The sequence below is a fragment of the Python bivittatus genome, unplaced genomic scaffold (genome assembly GCF_059951505.1).
Source record: "Python bivittatus isolate LINGU-HERP-01145 unplaced genomic scaffold, Pbiv_v1 ctg000700_np1212, whole genome shotgun sequence".
Classification (NCBI taxonomy): domain Eukaryota; kingdom Metazoa; phylum Chordata; class Lepidosauria; order Squamata; family Pythonidae; genus Python; species Python bivittatus.
Window position 1 is genome coordinate 101,302,509 of NW_028277098.1, and position 17,881 is coordinate 101,320,389.

General features: G+C 44.8%; 1 protein-coding gene across 1 annotated transcript; it reads left to right on the forward strand.

Annotated features, from left to right (window-relative positions):
* Window positions 1–1,186: 1,186 nt before the first annotated feature.
* On the forward strand, window positions 1,187–14,118 carry LOC148214292 (signal-regulatory protein beta-1-like). The gene is made up of 7 exons (XM_088153378.1): window positions 1,187–1,308; window positions 3,666–4,007; window positions 4,206–4,526; window positions 4,908–5,252; window positions 6,550–6,644; window positions 12,263–12,283; window positions 13,634–14,118. Exons 1-5 carry the CDS (start codon window positions 1,233–1,235, stop codon window positions 6,603–6,605), a joined length of 1,140 nt encoding a protein of 379 aa, XP_088009504.1. The 5' UTR covers window positions 1,187–1,232; the 3' UTR covers window positions 6,606–6,644; window positions 12,263–12,283; window positions 13,634–14,118.
* Window positions 14,119–17,881: the final 3,763 nt, after the last annotated feature.

Here is a 17,881-nt window from a genome sequence, read left to right on the forward strand (position 1 = left end):
GAATTAGCAGGTGCCCCAGCAAGGGCCAGCCCTGGATTTTGGACCCTTGGGGGAAAGGTGTCTCCCATTGCCCCCTCCGAAGGGCCAGGTGAACAGGCAGGAGCGGCCGGGAAGGGCACCAGAGCACTGAGCTTTGGGAGGGCCAACGGTGGTCCCTGGCTTGGTGTGGGCCGTGGGATGGACCGAGGAAACGTGCACGTTGACACCTGTTCCTTGCATTCTGGATGGCGGCTTCAGGGCTTCTGGCGACGCTTTGTTTAAGGGCTGCCCGCACCTGCACCTCACCCAAGCTCCTGGCCTGGCCTGGTCTTCTTCTTCGCCATCTCCCTTTGGGGTGGCCTCCATCTCATCCCCCAGCCAGCAGTGAGGCCGGCTTCGGTCTCCCTTGGCTGCCTCGGTGTTCACTAGCCTTTTCTCTCTTCCTCCTACGCCATCTAAGGCAGCCTCAGAGTGGGTGAAAGTGGCTGGTCGTTGTCCGTCCCGTTCCCTTGGGGTGAAGTTGGGGGACTCTAGTGGTTGTGAAAGGTCAGCGTGAAAAAGCTGTGGGAAAGTTTATTTGGCTTCTGGGTCTGGGGACCTGTGTGTGAGTGCCGCAGCCGTGCCTGGCTCCAGATTTGTGGAGGACAGGCAGGCTGCCCATGGTGGGCCTCCCCACGCCCCAATTCACAGAGGGCCTCCAGGAACACGGCCGTGTGGTCCAACCATCTTCCACTCTTCTGCAAGTATGTCCAATGGATGTGAAGCTGCTTTAATTTTAAGCCTGATTAGTTTTCATGTGGTTTAGTGTACTGTGAGAATCCGGTCTCTATCTAGCTTTTCCTTCAGTAGCTTCTTTCCCAAAGTGACCTTTTGTTAGCATCCCCCAAAACTACATTCTCTTCTCTCTCTCTCCCACACATACATACCGCACATCTTGGGAACGGCTGGGAGGACATCAGGAATCAGCTGGCCCAGAGCTTCTAATTTTGAATTAGAATACTGAATTCTGTTGATTTTTATTGATTTTTATTGTTGAATATTGATGATTGCCCAGAGTCTCCCCACAGTGAGATAGGTGATGACAAATATGAAATATAAATGAAAAATAAAAAGAAATTAGAGATGATTTCTGGAAATTGCCCAAGTTTAGAAGAAGGAAAGGAGACTTCCTCTTTTGCTTCTTCTGCTGAAGGAAAGATATAGTGGGGGCAAGACACGAATTAACTGCAGACATTTCTCCTGCCGCTATCAGCATGGCTATCTTGAGGTCCTTCTTGGGAACCCCTGATCCGCTTCAGCTGCTGTATCTCCTCCTTCTGCGGGATTTGGGTGAGTGTTGGCATTTGAAATCAGGCAGGGTCCATTCTCAGATTTACAGCTGGAATAAAATCCTGCAAGATTTAAGGCTGCTTAAAACCTGCCGTGCTGCTCTGAACAGTGAGACGAGCAGATTTCCCAGCAAAGGTCAGTCCCAGATGCTGAATTTGGGGAGGAGGAGATTTCTCCCATTGCCTCCCACCCCAGGTGGTAGGAGAACAAAGGAGAAGAGCATCGGAGCTCTGAGGTTCTGGAGATCAACTGGGCCACCTGGTTTGATGCAGTCCTTGGAGTGGGGACCCTGGAAGTCATTCACCACCTGGAGTGATGTTTTCTTCCTGGGATCCAGCATTTTGCGGCTAGCTGAGAAGGAGGGTTAAAGCAGCCCCACCCTCTCCTTAATTGGAGAGTTTCTTTTATAAACAGGGAACTGAAAACAAGCAGGTCGGGGTTACGCATATATGGCGTTGTGGCGTTCCGGGTGCCAGAGAAACAGCCTTCAGGCTATCTTAGCAACAGACCTTATTTACCGTACAACATCAGTCCGCACCTTGCTCTGTCATGCACCCACCGCACCCCACAGGTGTGAGTACTTATTACCCAGAGCTAGTGACTTCACACTAAAATAAAATTTTACTTCAGAGTATACTCTAACAATGTGAATGTGTGGAGGAACAGAGTCGAGCCCCGAGGATGGGAGATGGTGAAACCTCAAGAAATCCTTCTTGGCAGAAGCAGCAGACAGCTTGAGATGGTGACCGGCCGGTGGCCGATCCAGCAACGCACCACCGGCAGAAGCAGGCGTCCTTCTTGGCTGCAGAGGACCAAGCTCTGCCTCGAGAGAGAGCACTTGGTCCTTAAGTGCAGATCTAGTTCATTCAGAAGAGCACTGAAACCTTGTGGACGGCCCAGGGCTGTCCGGGCCAGCTTAAAGCCAAGGGAGGGCTTCACCACAGCCCACCAACGGAGCCCCTCGGTGCTGGACTGGCAAGGCAGGAAGTGCTGAAGGCAAAGTAAGAGATTAAACATCCGTTTTCTTCCAGTCCATCCCCCCGGCTGGACCCCGCAGCTTTGCCAGAGGACAGTCATAGGCAGGGGCCAGGCGGGGGGCACCGGGCAGGACAGCAGGATCATCAGCAGATGTTGCTCATTCCCCCTCTGGAAATGGCTGAGGGGCTGTTCCCTGGGCTGAGGGGGGCAATTCTCGCCTTGAACTCTGCAGCACCTAACAAAGTCCTTCTCTTTACCGGCATCAAAACTTCCCTCGTTGAGACTCAGTGGGTGACCCAAATATTTGCCTTGTGACGGGGGGGGGGGGGGGAGGGAAACATCACTGGAACATGCATGATGTTCTTCCATGCCAACATGTCTCTCTTTAGCCTCTATCCAAGTGGTAGCTTTGGTGCATGGCGGAAGTATTCTCCCCCCCACCCTTTAAAATTTGGGTCTCTGGTTTTGGGGAGGTTTTTTGCACCTTTCCCAAATGTGAAATCTCCATCTCCATATCTATATCACCGTGAGTGAGTTGGGCAGCCATATAAATTACTTTAATTAATTAATTAAATATGTATATCTATATATCTAACTACATCTCTATATCGATCTCTATCTGTGTCTCTATCTCCATATCGGAAACTGAAACAGATATATAGCACATTCCCACCTGGCCTTTGCTTTAGGAAAGACGGCTTGGGGGCTGTCTCCAGAAAGTGCTCCATGTGGTCTTGGGAAGCGGTGAAGGAAGGGAGACCAGAACATAAACCGGGCCCTGATGGAGCACCTGCTCCCCCAGCCCATCTCGTCCAGCATCCTGTTCTCCCCGTGGCCCACCGACTGCCCAACGAAGCCCACTGGTCTCCCAGCAGATTTCACTCCCACTGCCCTCCAGGCAGAGAGTCATGGATCCCCAGGACTTGCAGCAATTGATCCAAGATAATCAGCTATTGCTTATGGCTTAGGCCCTTAAGCGGAAAAAAAACATAACTAAAGCGTTCCTATTATTATTTATTTTGTTCATTTACTAACATTTTTAAACTGCCCAGTAGCTGAAGCTCTCGACATCGCTTACAGTAAAACACGCTAAACAGGTACAAGGTGAATAAAAGCAAATGAAATGTAAAACTAACATACCGCCTGTATACCAGTAAAACTCTCCTGCCTGTAACATTCACCTGGGCTAAACGGTGTGTCGTAACGCAACAGTTTTTGAATTAATGTACCTCAGATGGGCTAACTTTCAAATGGTTTGCATTCAGGAAATGCAAGTAATTCTGTTCTCTAAAGGGGCACCACCCATTCTTCTGTCTCAAGAAGAGCAGTGACCACTTTCTAGAGAAAACCTAGTATAGAAGTGTCTCTTTCTGTTTCAGTTGTTGGAGGACAGAACGTGGAGATAACGCAACGTCCGGAATCCCTGTCAGTGACAGCCGGAGAGACCCTCAATCTGACGTGTACCCTGACTGGGGAGAATCCACCAGGAGCAGTGCGGTGGTACAAAGGCCTGGACAGAAGCCAACCTCCCATTTACAGTGATAAAGAAGGAGCTCCGAACCGGGGGGTGAGGGTCTTCCCAGGTTCAAGCACAGACTTCAGCATCTCCATCCAAAACATCCTCCCTGAAGATGCTGGGACCTACTACTGCGTGAAGGTCACGACAGGGAACCCAGAGAGACAGCTGGCTTCGGGGAAAGGCACCGTGGTCTCTATGATTGGTAGGTGGCACCCCAACTTGATTTCCAGGGATGGAGGAACATCCACCCCAGTCAATCGAGAGAGACGTGGGAGTAAATCACATGTTTGGGGCAAATTCCCTGGTTAAAGCTGAGTCTCTCTGACCAAAAGCAGTCTTGGAGACTCCGGTATGGTCTATGAGGGACCGTCAGTTGATGTCTCCCTCCTTCCTCTCTCAGCCAGGCCATCCCAGCCTTTGCTCCGTGGCCCTCCAGGCAGAATCGAGGCAGGGTCTCGGGCCTCTTTCAACTGCTCCTCAGAGGGATTCTCCCCCCGAGAGATCACAGTCACCTGGTTGAAGGATGGGAAGGAAATAGAGGAGGCCCAGACCAAGATTCTGGATTCTGGTGAACAGCAGAACATCTCGTACCGAGTGGAGAGCACGGTGGAAGTGCTGCTCGGGAGAGGAGATGTGAGGTCACAGCTGACCTGCCAGATCCAGCACAGCTCCTTGGAGGCTCCCCTCCAGCAGGACTTTCCAGTTGGTGATATCCTAAGAGGTAGGTGAGCTCTGGTTGCGGAGAAGGACAAGGCCACGGATTCTGGACGTGGCCGAGGTCCCCTGATGGCAGAGGAATGGCTCCAGCCAGGCCCCACTTCTAGCCCCCACAGTCATGGAAGCCCACCTAGACCAGCCATTCTTTCTCAGCACAAGGGGCCTCACAGGGCTGATGTTGTGGGGAGCAGCCCTTTAGGAAAGCAGCCAGGATCTTTCTCGGGCACTTGGGTCAAGCACAGTAGAGTTCCAAACGGGTGAACTCACTTATTTTCCCAATGCTGCAGTCCCAGGCCAGGCCCAGTTGGTCTTCCAGCCCCTTCCGCACGTAGGAGCCATGAGTTGGAAGCTCTTCTGACTGATCTCTTTGTCTCTCTTTGCTCAGTTAGCCCCACATGGGTCTTTGAAAGCCCACTTTACCCTTTCTGGCTGAATACCACTGGGCTGGTCTATTGCCGCATGGAATATTTTTATCCTGATGATGCCAAAATCGAGTTGTTTTGGAGTGATATCCCAAGGAAAAAAGGAAAGGTTGACCCGATCACCCTGAATTCTGATGGGACATATTCCCTTGCGGCTTCCCTGGTGGTGATGGCCACGAAAGATAGAAATGGCTCAAAGATCACTTGCGTGGCTCAGCATAACTCCCAGCCTGCGCACAGTGGAACAACGACACTGTTCATCGAGATGCCACCTGAATACAACAGAAGTTTCGAAGGGAGTCCAACAAGTAAGTATGGACTTTTAGAATAATTCTTCAGAGTTTTTTTTTACCCCCGCACCTCTTATCTGCTTCATTCCTCTTTGATCTTTTGGTCTTTTCTTGATTTGACGACAACATGCATCTCTTAGATTGCTCTAAAATACTGTAGTGAGGGTTCTGTTGCTCCAGGATTCAGCCCAGGTGCTGTGTGCAGAAGATCTAGGACCAGGGCAAGAGGTCCTGCCTTGGCACAGGTGAATGTGGAGACCCACAGAGATGACCTTGAAGAAACTATGTGAAAACAGTTAGCAAAACAGGAAGAAAACCGTAGAAAGGAATACAGACTAGCTCCCCTTAAATATTCTGAAAAATAAGAGGGAGGGAAGGAGAACACTCTCAAACCTTTCAGGGTCAGCCGAGTCAGAAAACAGACTCTACAAGTAGTACTGGAACTCTGCTTTTCTGAGATAGGCTAGAGCGGTGTTTCTCAACATGGGCAACTTTAAGAGGTGTGGAGTTAAGTCGCCCAGATTGAAAAACACTGAGCTAGAGTAACAGACCCTTGAGAGCTTGAGAGCATTTTCCATCTCTCCCTCCCTCTTAAGCTCCAGAGAGTTAAGATGGAGCTAACCTGAGTTTCTTTCTAATGTTCTCTTCTCTTCCTTGGGTTTAAATCATGTTTTGCTAACTGTCAAATTCCTTCCCCAAGGTCATTTCCATGGAACTCTATCCTGAGACTGTGAAACACAGTCTCTTGTGTTTTCTTTATCCCTCTTCCTTCCTTTCAGAGAGAAATCTGGAGGTCTTTCCCTGATTCATTCTTCTTTATAAAACTCAAGTTTGTGCTACAGGTGACATGCAAGTACGTGAAAATGTGGGGAAACAGGCCACGGGGTGTTCCAAGGGCCAAATCGGAACAGGTTCTGTTGGGTTTCACTGATCTTCTATTTCTGTGGTTCTTCTTCTGGTGGCCTGATAATCTGTTGTTTACAGTACTCTTAAAATCAATATAGTCAGAGGCGATGTCAAAAGAAGTCAAGGTAGTGGCCCGTGAAGGGGGACGTTTCGCAATTGGACATTTGTGGCTGCCATCTAGACTTTCTTGAGCCTCCTTGGCGAAACCCCTGAGGACAGCATTCGTTTCGGTTTTATTCCACCAAGCCGCTTTGGATATTTCTCTTCTTTTATTCTGTGAGCTGACCAGAGTTGTGATGGACGGGTGTGGTCTATATATTTCAACAAATGCATTTCATAAATAAATGCTGGCCGACTTAGAGGACAGCTCTTCTCTACCCTAACCTGAACCCATGTGATCTTTCTGCAGAACCAACCATTCTAATCGTTGCTGTGGTGGTTAGTGCACTCCTGGTTGTTTGGTGATTGTGGTTACCTACCTCGTCTACTCAAGACACGGCAAAGGTAAAAATCTGTATTTGCTTTTTTTTTTATCAAGACTTTTATTAAGACATAATAAAACTAATACATCATTTTATAAAAATTCTCTTTCAAATTATAATTGAACGTAAATTTCAAACCTTCGTTCCACATATTTTCCCATTGTTCCAACATGATACTGTACTCAAAGTTTTTAGCCCATTTAATCATACGTTCCTTGACTTGTTCATCTTCTACGTTCATCTGTAACAACATCTTACACATTTTAGCAATAACATGCTCATCATTTATACCGAGTTGAGTCTCACAATAAGATATTTCATTCACAAATCTATAATTCTTTTTATCCATTTAAAACTTAAAATGTTCAAAGAATTGCATATGAGTAAACCAGTGACATATAAAACCTTCTAACTGTCCTCTTCTTTTAAAACCTGATTCACCCTCCTCAAAATTTAATAAATCTTTCTATTTTAACCACTTCATTTCTCCCACATTTTCTCTTCTAGTAAATGCTTCCTGAGGTAACAACCACAAAGATACATTAGGAGACAGTCTTACCTTATATTTATTCCATATCCGCAGTAAGGCATTCCTCATATAACGGTTCTTAAAATCCTTACTAACTTTAACTTTATCATACCACAAACAGGCATGCCACCCGAATCTTAATTCATGACCTTCAAGTAGTAATAATTCTTTATTCTCCACGGTTATCCACTCCTTCATCCAAAGCGAACAACAAGCATCAAAATACAGTTTTAAGTTAGGCAGACCCAAGCCTCCTCGTTCCTTAGCATCTTGTAACAATTTATATTTAATTCTCGGTTTTTTGCCTTGCCAAATAAAATTAGATATATCTCTCTGCCACTTTTTAAATGGTAGATCTGTAGTCAAAACTGGTATAGTCTGAAAAAGAAATAACATCCCAGGCAAAACATTCATTTTCATCACTGAAATTCTCCCCATGAGAGACAATTGTAATTTTTCCCATGTTACCAAATCTTTTTTCATTTCATTCCAAATTTTGCCATCGTTATTCTGGAACAACACACTATTTTTAGTAGATAGAATCACCCCCAAACATCTCACCATTTTTTCAGCCCGGAAACCCGTCTCCCTCATCAACAAATCCTGATCAGGCAGGGTCATGTTTTTAATTAACATTTTTGGTTTCTGTTTATTTTTAAACCCGCCAGTGAGCCAAATTCCTTCAGGTTCTTTGTCAAGTGCTCAGCAGATACCAGAGGGTCTAGTAATAGCAAAACTAAATCATCAGCCAAAGCCCTCAGTTTAAAAACCTCTTGTTTAATCTTTAAGCCGTTTATTTGTCCATCCCTTCTAATGTCTCTATTAAGAACTTTGAGCACCAAAATAAAGAGCAGAGGCGAAAAAGGGCAAGCTTGTCTTGTTCCTTTCTGTATATGGCATGATTCAGTTAATTCCTCATTCAGAATAATAGTAGCCTTCTGAGGCGTATAAATTGACTTTATTCCCTGTATAAAATGTTCTCCAAAGTCCATACTTTCCAAAACTTTAAACCTAATCACCCAATTCAAATTATCAAAAGCTTTCTCTGCATCCAAAAAAGTAAGAGCCGTTCGACATTCATTATGATATTGTAACCCCTTCATGCATCGCTGCCTGGTCGTGGCAAAGGGGCTTGCGTAACTCAGTGAAGCCATGAGCTATGCCGTGCAGGGCCACCCAAGACGGACAGGTCACGATAGAGAGTTCTGACAAAATGTGTTCCACTGGAGAAGGAAATGGCAACCCACTCCGGTATCCTTGCCATGAAAACCCCATGGACAATGTCAAAAGTCTAAAAGATGTGATGCCGGACGATGAGCCCCTCAGGTTGGGAGGTGTCCAATATGCTACTGGGGAAGAGTGGAGGGCGATTCCAAGTAGCTCCAGAAAGAGTGAAGCGGCTGGGCCAAAGCCGAAAGGATGTTCAGCTATGGATGTATCTGGAAGCGAAAAGAAGGTCCGATGCTATAAAGAACAATATTGTATAGGAACCTGGAATGTAAGACCTATGAACCAAGGCAAGCTGGATGAGGTCCAACATGAGATGACAAGATTGAACATCGACATCCTGGGAATCAGTGAATTGAAATGGACGGGAATGGGTGAATTTAATTCAGGTGACCATTATATCTACTACTGTGGGCAAGAAACTCTTAGAAGAAATGGAGTAGCACTCATAGTCAATAAGAGAGTGGGAAAGGCAGTAATGGGGTACAACTTCAAAAACGACAGAATGAACTCAGTGTGAATCCAAGGCAAACCATCCAACATCACAGTAATCCAAGTCTATGCCCCAGCCACTGAAGCCGAAGAAGCTGAAGTAGACCTACACAACCTTCTAGAACTAGCACCAAAAAAAGATGTCCTTTTCATCATAGGGGATTGGAATGCTGAAGTAGGTAGTCAAGGAATAATCAGAATAACAGGCAAGTGTGGCTTTGGAGTACAAAATGAAGCAGGGCAAAGGATAATAGACGTCTGTCAAGAGAACAAGCTGGTCATAGCAAACACTCTTTTCCAACAACACAAGAGAGGACTCTACATGTGGACATCACCAGATGGTTAATCATCTGTTAACAATAAACGTGGTTTCAAGTAATTTTTAACATATACTCGAATTCCATTTATTTTCTTCAAATTGGCTGAACAACATTCCTGTCACAAATTCTTATTTATCAAATTTTTTTATCTTTCTTCTTTACATGTGTTTCTTGCAAACAAATTACAGTGGTACCTCTAGTTACGAACGCCCCTCCTTATGAATTTTTCGAGATACGACCAGCTCCAGCCCCAAAAATTTACCTCATGTTGCGAACCTCCTCGAGATATGAACCGGATCCGTGGCCATTTTCCCTCCCGTGACACGTGGTCCGCGGCCATTTTATCCCCGTTCCATGTGGTCCGCGGCCATTTTTCCACCCTTGCCATGTGGTCCGCGGCCATTTTCCGCCCATGCCACCTGGTCCGCGGCCATATTTCCGCCCGTGCCACGTGGTCTGCGGCCATATTTCCGCCCGTGCCACGTGGTCCGCGGCCATATTTCCGCCCATGCCACGTGGTCCGCGGCCGTTTTTCCGCCCTGTCACGTTGTCCGGGGCTGTTTTTCTGCCCCTGATGCGTGGTCCGTGAACGCCGGAACGGATTAACCGTAATTACATTGAACCTTATGGGAAAATTTGCCTCGTGTTGCGACCAATTCGAGTTGCAACCAGAGTCACGGAACGGATTAAATTAGTAACTCGAGGTACCACTGTACATCATATTTCAATTTATTCTAATAGTGAAAGACCTTTTTTCTTTTCTGTGGAGCATTTGCCCCATTTATAATCCATGTAAGACATTTCAAAGCCATCTTTATGCAGACGATTCACCACAGTCTTGAGGAATGACAGCTGTCTCTTCCCCGTATGTAACCACATCCGTTTGCTTAATTCCAGATGTAACCTGTTCCAAGTTGGTTCCAAATCTAGCTAAAAAGTCCTTAGCCTTAGAAATCAAAGTTAATTTCAATCTTTGTTGGTGGTAGGAAAAACGTATCCCTTCCAGTTTTTCCCAACGACAGGGAATTTTGTTTTTTTTCAAAACATTTGTCGGAAATGCATATTTTTTTCTCTTCCTTAAAATCCTTACTGCTATTTCTTTGAGGACCATTATATCCATACTCTCAATGTTAAGTTTAGAGTCAAAGTGCGCCTCCAAAACCAAATCCCTTGTGTTTCTCCTAGAAAACTGTACCAGCACATCTCTTGGTTTACCATGTACAATTGCATATCTGGAGTCTATACGAAAAACTTTTTCTATCTCGTCTGACATTTTATCTTCTTCCCAGTCAGTTAGTTCCTCCATGGCACATGTAATCATATCTGTTAAGTTTTCTTCTTTAACTTCAGGGATTCCCCAAAGCCTCAGATAAAACCCTTTATCTCTCGACTCCAATAATGCAATTTTGTCCAGCAATTTTTCCTTTTCATTTTCCAGCAAGTCAACTCTATCATTAAGATTTTTAGTCCCTCCTTCTAATTTCTTCTCCATTATTTCAATTTCCTGATCAATTTTTTGATCTAACTTTTTTTCAAGTTCAAAAAACTTTAAATCAAGTGCTTGAGTAACACTTTGGGTGATCATTTGTGTTGTTTTTAAAGTATATTCTTCAAACATACCTTTTATCCAATCAACCTCACCAGAGCCACATCTTGTTAACTTTCTGATGGCCATTATCTTTATTTCTTTTTTTTCCCCCCTTACTTGGAAGGTGAGAGGAAAAGGCTATTCCTTCCTTTCAATAATCCAGTAGTCCAAATAAAATACTTTCGCTCCCTCTTGTGGTCCAAGATAGTATTCCCAATAATCAAATGTAACCAGATATCCACAACTAGAAACAAAGCAGAGGGGGAGGAAGTCAAGAGAAAATCACAGCTTAGGAAAATCGGCAGACCAAAACTTTCCCACAGCGTCTAAAAATAAACCGCTTCAACTCCACAGAAAACCACTTATATAAAAATCTTCCTTTTCAAGAACAAAGGTAAGGTGTACATAGAAACATCATCTCCTGAAAATATACAAAACTTTCTACAGCATTTTAAAGCTTCTGAGTTGCGTGCTCCTATTTCAATCTTTCCAATCCAGTATAATGCACTTAGAAATCCCCCCCAAAAAATTAAAAGCCCGGCAAGAGAAGAAGTATTTCTGTAATGGGGATAGCCTCCTTACATTCTTTGAATAATAAACAACAAAGGTGATTTTAGAAGTGGGGGGGCCGGAAGTAGTGTCTCTTTAAGGAGGCTTTAAACACGTCTCCGACAAGCTGTTCCACCCACTTCCCAGCTTGTCGCTCACTGTCCGGTCGCATCCGACGAACGTTCGATAAGCTATAGCCATCCGGAAGAGAAGAGGTACAGTTCAAGGCTTCTCCCTGCCTGGAGTTTGCTTCGTGTCTCGGAAAAAATTCTACCACGCTTATAATTTCGGCTTCAGCAAGGCTCCAGCCGGAACTAACCTTCCGCCATCCTTCCTCCACCGGAAGTCCAAAATCTCTATTTGCTGATCTTCGTTGTTTCAGGTTCTGCTAAGAAACATGGCCATCCCATGGTGACCACCCATGGGATGGATGGATGCACTGAAGGCATCTTCATGCACTGGGGTCTTCATGTGGTGTCTCTAAACCTGCTGACATGATTTATATGGTTAGGACCTTTTCCATTGTCATGCATGTAGTGGGTGGGTAGCTGGCTCGATGAGGTCTCCTCACATTGTCCTGAATTCCTGATGGCTTCATGGATATGTTCAGGTACTTTTCTTGGTGAAAGTATGGAAGTGGCTTGCCACTGCCTTCTTCCAAGGTATTTTTTGACTTCCCAGTCTCTCCTCCATCCGTGTGATTTCCTGGGGGAAGTGGAGTGGTTCCATCCATGTCCTAACCATGTCCAACCCTGTTGCTTTTCCTGACATCAGCCAAGGACATGAGGTGCCCCCTAGTCACTTCATGGAGATATCCTTCTACTTTCCCTGGCACAGTATTGTTATTGTTATTGTAAGAATGAGTTTGGCAGGATTTTTTGGGACCCCTCAAAAAATGACCTTCAGCTAATGTGTTTTCTCCTACTTTCTTGTAGGTAAAGACTCCACTCTGTAAGGTAAATCTACTTTTCTCTTTTAATCCAAAAGCTGGTTGATTCGGGAATATGAATAAAGTAGAGGCCATCACAACCTGGTGTACTCCAGGTTCACTGGGCAACAGTTTCCGTCAGTCTCAGCCCCCGGAACCCACAACTAGTTCCCTGGATGGTACCAAACCGGGCTAATGTTCCGCTAATGTTTGGAGGGTAAAACCTGTTTATTGACATTGGCTAATGTTGTTTTATAAAAGCAAAATCTGGCCTTTTCACAATCTGCAAATCACTCTGGATTTTTTGCAAGGAAGGTTGAGCAGACAGGAGGGAACCAAACATGATCAGCATTCACACAACATGTTAGCTGTAAAGTCGGGTTAACAAGCATCCTTGTTGCATTCACAACCCATGCTACAAAAAGGATGAGGAGGAGAGGAAGAAGAAGAGGTGGAAGAGGAGGAGAGGGGAGGGGAGGGGAATGGAGCAGGAGCAGGAGCAGGAGGAAGAAGAAAAGCTCATTATGGCTTAACAGAACAGCTTGGGACAGACGTCCTGCTATGATAAAGAATGAACCCCAAACTAAGCAAAAGTTTATCTAGCATATAGTGCGAATGTAAAAACTGCTGTTAAGAAAAACAGTAAAATCGTGATAGGAAAGGGGATTAGAAGACAAGGCTTCCAAGGCCCCCAGTTTCAGCTCGTATTGATCAGTCTCCAGGCTGATGGGATGAAACCATCTTACAACTAGGAGAGTGTTTCAACCACCTGAGATTAAAGAAGCAAGAAATAATGTGAGCCAAGAGACAAAAACCACAGGAAATGTATTTAAGAGCCTAAGATTCTAGGCGTCTCTTCTCCTGCTTGTCAAGCGTGAAGCAGCAAAACTGTTACTCTAATTTCCCTTTATCTGGTGAAAAGAATCTGTGCGTCTGCTGATTACTTTTGGACCTAACAGATGATAACTAAATGTGTAGAATGATAGGAAATTCCATTTAATGCCAAGGGCAAACATTAGATTAATAATTGAGCTATCTGATCAGCCCTCTTAAGAGAAAGGAGAAAGGATCCCTCAGATAAACCCAGATTAAAATAGGAAGTTTAAAGTAAAACCATATGTGATTTCTTCCTTCCCCGTGTTTCATGTTGACCGTGTAGCAATCTCTTAAGGTAGGTTGCTCAGAAAAAGAGCCCAGAACTGCCTCTATGGCTGGTCCAAAGGTTTTTGTTGAGAAATGGCTGAAGGCAAACTTAAACCCTCGTCTCCCCCACCATAAATCAAGAGTAAGGATCCTGTAGCTTTGAAAAATGAAAAAGTGAGTGTGTGAGATTTGCTGTTTACTCTTTGGTGATCGGAGTTTTTGGTCCCATCTTTAGGGTTCATGCATCTGAGAAGTCTCCTGGACTGACGAATCATGAACGCTGAGCTAAATTTCTTGAGCTGCTGGGCAGAAATAATAATTTCAGAGGTCATCTCTTCAGCCTCAAATGCCTAACTTTGATCATTTACTTTCATCCTGAGTCGATGCAGTTTTTTGGACTGGGACAGAGAATCAGCCTAGATAAGTGGGTCATCATCCTGTGGTTACTGGTGTTATTTTTTGAAGGATCACTGTATTAAAATAGGAAAAATAACCCTCATTATTCCAAGAAAATAAACCTTTTTAGCGCTGCAGACCTCTAAGAGGTGGTACAAAGTTGTTTCTTAGGCCTTCTGTCTGTACCCTTAAGAGTTGACTTCCTTCAGCACTGAACCTGCAACGTTTTGAAAGCTGTTTTTGCACTCTACCTTCCACTATAAAAACATAATGGCCATATTCACACTAAAAAACTCAATTTCAAGGGCCAGGTAGACTTCACAACCCAGGAAGCAGCAGCCCCAACATAATGTGAGAAGGACTAAATTGGCTTAAAATGTCATGGCTCACTTTTTGAGACCATAATTCAGACCTTTTATGGGCTTTTTGGCAGTTTGGATCGACCCAAATGCCAGAAAAGGCAACCCATTCTGAAAATGCAGACCAAAGCAAATTTTGTAACCTGCTGAACTTTACAAAGTGGTCGGGAAGGAGACCTAAAATGCCATTATGTGAAGGACGGGCCACGTCAGGCCATATTAAAACCCACAGTCATATAGAAATATTCTTGGTGAAATCCTGGGGCTTAAGTCTAAGTGGAGACAGCAAAGCGTTACACAGATTGGAGGAGGCTAATTTTAAAAAATAAGCTGGGAAAAATGGCTGGTCCTTTGCTTGATGTATTTGTTCATTTTTTATGAGATGCCACCCACTCCATTAATAGTTCAGGCAGCTTACAGAAATAAAAACAGAACTATGCAATGCAGTGCCATTTTTTTTTAAGTAGGTACAGAAATACAACTGAAACTGATCTTCTTTAAAAATAGAACAGTATAAAAAAGGCAAACGATTAAAATACAATTAAGACGTCTTGATAAATGAGGCCGCTTGGAGCCCCATCTCTGGGCTGTGGCAGCCATCTTGACTTTTGACTCCCCTCTCTGAGGACACCCCTGGATCCAGAGGAAGCGCCGGTATTGGCAGGTCATACAACGCACAACATCACACAACAAATTCTGCCTCTTTGGACTTGTAACGCCATGCAGGTGAAGAGAGACGGATTTTGTGTTGTGACAACACAACACATGTTTGTGTTTTGGTGTCACCGTGGGGGTAAATGCAACCAGGGCTGCCTTTCGCTGAATCTTGTTAGCTAAATCCGCCCCTCACCTTAAACCGAGTTCCTCAAACCATGGTGTTTGTACCCTGCGGGGGACCCTAACCAAACCCAACAGGCTAAAATTCACCCAATGCACCACACCCCCCACATACACCCACATCGAAACCAAAGATAAAACTTAAGCCAATCTTTGCATGTCCTACCGAGTGGAGAGCCCGGTGCAAGTGCTGCTCGGGCAAGGAGACGTGAGGCCGCAGCTGACCTGCCAGATCCAACACAGCTCCTTGGAGGCTCCGCTCCAGCAGGACCTTCCACTTGGTGCTGTCCTAAGAGGTAGGTGAGCTCTGGGTCACAGAGAAGGACAAGGCTACGGAGTCTGGATGTAGCTGAGGTCCCCCAATGGCAGAAGTAATGGCTCCAGGCAGGCCCCAGTTCAAGAAAAAAGGAAAGGTTGGCTGGAGGACCCAGAATTCTGACAGGACATCTTCCCTCAACAGTTCCCTTGAGGTGATGGCCACCAAAGACAGGAACCCCTCACTGTTCACTTGAATGGTACAGCGTAACTCCCAGGCTCTGGTCCATGCAACAACAACACTGTTCATTGCGATGCAACTTCTTCTGAGGATTTGCTGACCCTCACCCTGCAGGTTGTTCCTGTCTTTTTCAGATTTTTTTTTACACGATGTGAAATTAGGCATCATTAATTCCCTCTTCTAAATAGTTCCCACTGTCTTTGTGATCCTTTCCACACTAAAAGCGGAGCTGATCTCGACTCCAAGGAATTTTTTTCTTTCGCATCAAACACGATCATATAAAATAAACCAGACAACTAGTTCTTACAATGGGGCAAAAAAGTATTTAGTCAGCCACCAATTGTGCACGTTCTCCCACTTAAAAGATGAGAGAGGCCTGTAATTTTCATCATAGGTATACCTCAACTATGAGAGACAAAATGAGAAAAAAAATGAGAAAAAAAATCCAGAAAATCACATTGTCTGATTTTTAAAGAATTTATTTGCAAATCATGGTGGAAAATAAGTATTTGGTCACCTACAAACAAGCAAGATGTCTGGCTCTCACAGACCTGTAACTACTTCTTTAAGAGGCTCCTCTGTCCTCCACTTGTTACCTGTAGTAATGGCACCTGTTTGACCTTGTTATCAGTATAAAAGACACCTGTCCACAACCTCAAACAGTCACACTCCAAAGTCCACTATGGCCAAGACCAAAGAGCTGTATTAAAATAGGAAAAATAAACTTCATTATTCCAAGAAAATAAAACTTTTTAGCGCTGCAGACCTCTAAGAGGTGGTACAAAGTTTTTTCTTAAGCCTTCTGTCTGTACCCTTAAGAGTTGACTTCCTTCAGCACTGAACCTGCAATGTTTTGAAAGCTGTTTTTGCACTCTACCCTCCGCCAGAGATTCTGTCTAGTAGGTGCCAGCTAATAAAGAGCAGAGCAATTCCAGAGCTGTCTCGTGGAGTTTCTTGGGCTGAACCTGACATCAATCTCGCCAGACTCACTCTAACTCCCAAAGTCCGCAACCAAACACTACGAATTCCTTACTGTGGTGCCAGTCTCATCCTCTTTGCGTTCACACGCTCAGACTGTGGGCTGAGGAGATGCTTCTCCCCATGACCTTGAACCTCCTCATCCAAGTCCTCCATCACAGGAAGCATTATAAGAAAAGAAGAATTCAGAGCTGCAGCCTAGGGCTTTAGAGGGAAGGACGCCCACCTGCTAAATGGGTGTGTCCTTCCAGCCTCCGCCCACTGTGGCTGCCATTTTGTGAAAGATGTCAAGTTGAGCCTTGGAATGGAGGAAAATTTAAAGAGTATGAATTAATGAACAAAGTTTAAAAAAAAAGAGAGAAGAAAATCAATACATTGCCCACCTGTAAAAGAAAGAGAGAGGAGGATGAGGCATCAGACTGAATGAAGATAGCTGATCTTATGCAGTGGAGTTGATATGAAATTCATTATACTGTAAAATATGATCCACCATCTCAGGATCGGTACCGTGAGAGGGGCAAAATCTTTGAGAGATGGGCATTTTCTGAAATCTACCCTATAGCATATTTGATGGTGCCACATTTCATCTGGCTTTTGAAAGGGCTCTTCTGTATTTGTTTAAATATAAGCTATGCAAATATTTAGGGAGTTGAAAAACAGATCTGTGGTTAATTCTAAAAGTTACAGGTGAACATGATACTTTGGCTGTAGCTGTTAATTCCTGTCCTGGATTATCCCCCAGTCTTTGTTTGATACAATGAATGCGGATGACATACCTCTGGAGAATAAATAATCAGGATCCATGCCAATCTTCCTTCCTTCCTTCCTTCCTTCCTTCCTTCCTTCCTTCCTTCCTTCCTTCCTTCCTTCCTTCCTTCCTTCCTTCCTTCCTTCCTTCCTTCCTTCTTTAATTTCTCCCTGCCCATCTCCTGGGGGGCTCACACAAAACATTAAATCCATAAATATCAATAAATACATAAAACATAAGAAATTAAACAAAACATTACTAAAAAAGAAGGAGAAAGTCCAAGAAGATGAAGGATCTGGGACTGAAGACAGCAGGCCTCTATGGGGCTAGCCATCCCCACACTTGATGTCTTCCCTCCCTGCCCCAGGCCAAGTGGCAGAACCAGGTCTTCAAAGCCCTCCGGAAGGCCAGGAGTGAGGGGGCCAATTGCACCTCCGGGGGTGGAATATTCCAAAGAGGGGGGGCTACCGCAGAGAAGGCCTTATCTTTTGAGTCACCTGTTTAAAGCACATATCTGCAAAGGGTTCATCTGGGATCCCCAGAAGCTGCCTTCCTTGTTTTGAAAAGATATATTTGCAACCAAAACTTAATAGTCCTTAATCAAGCCTTTTTTTCAAAGGGCATGGCCCAGTTTGCAAGAGAAAAAAAGAATTTGGAACACAGCTTGGG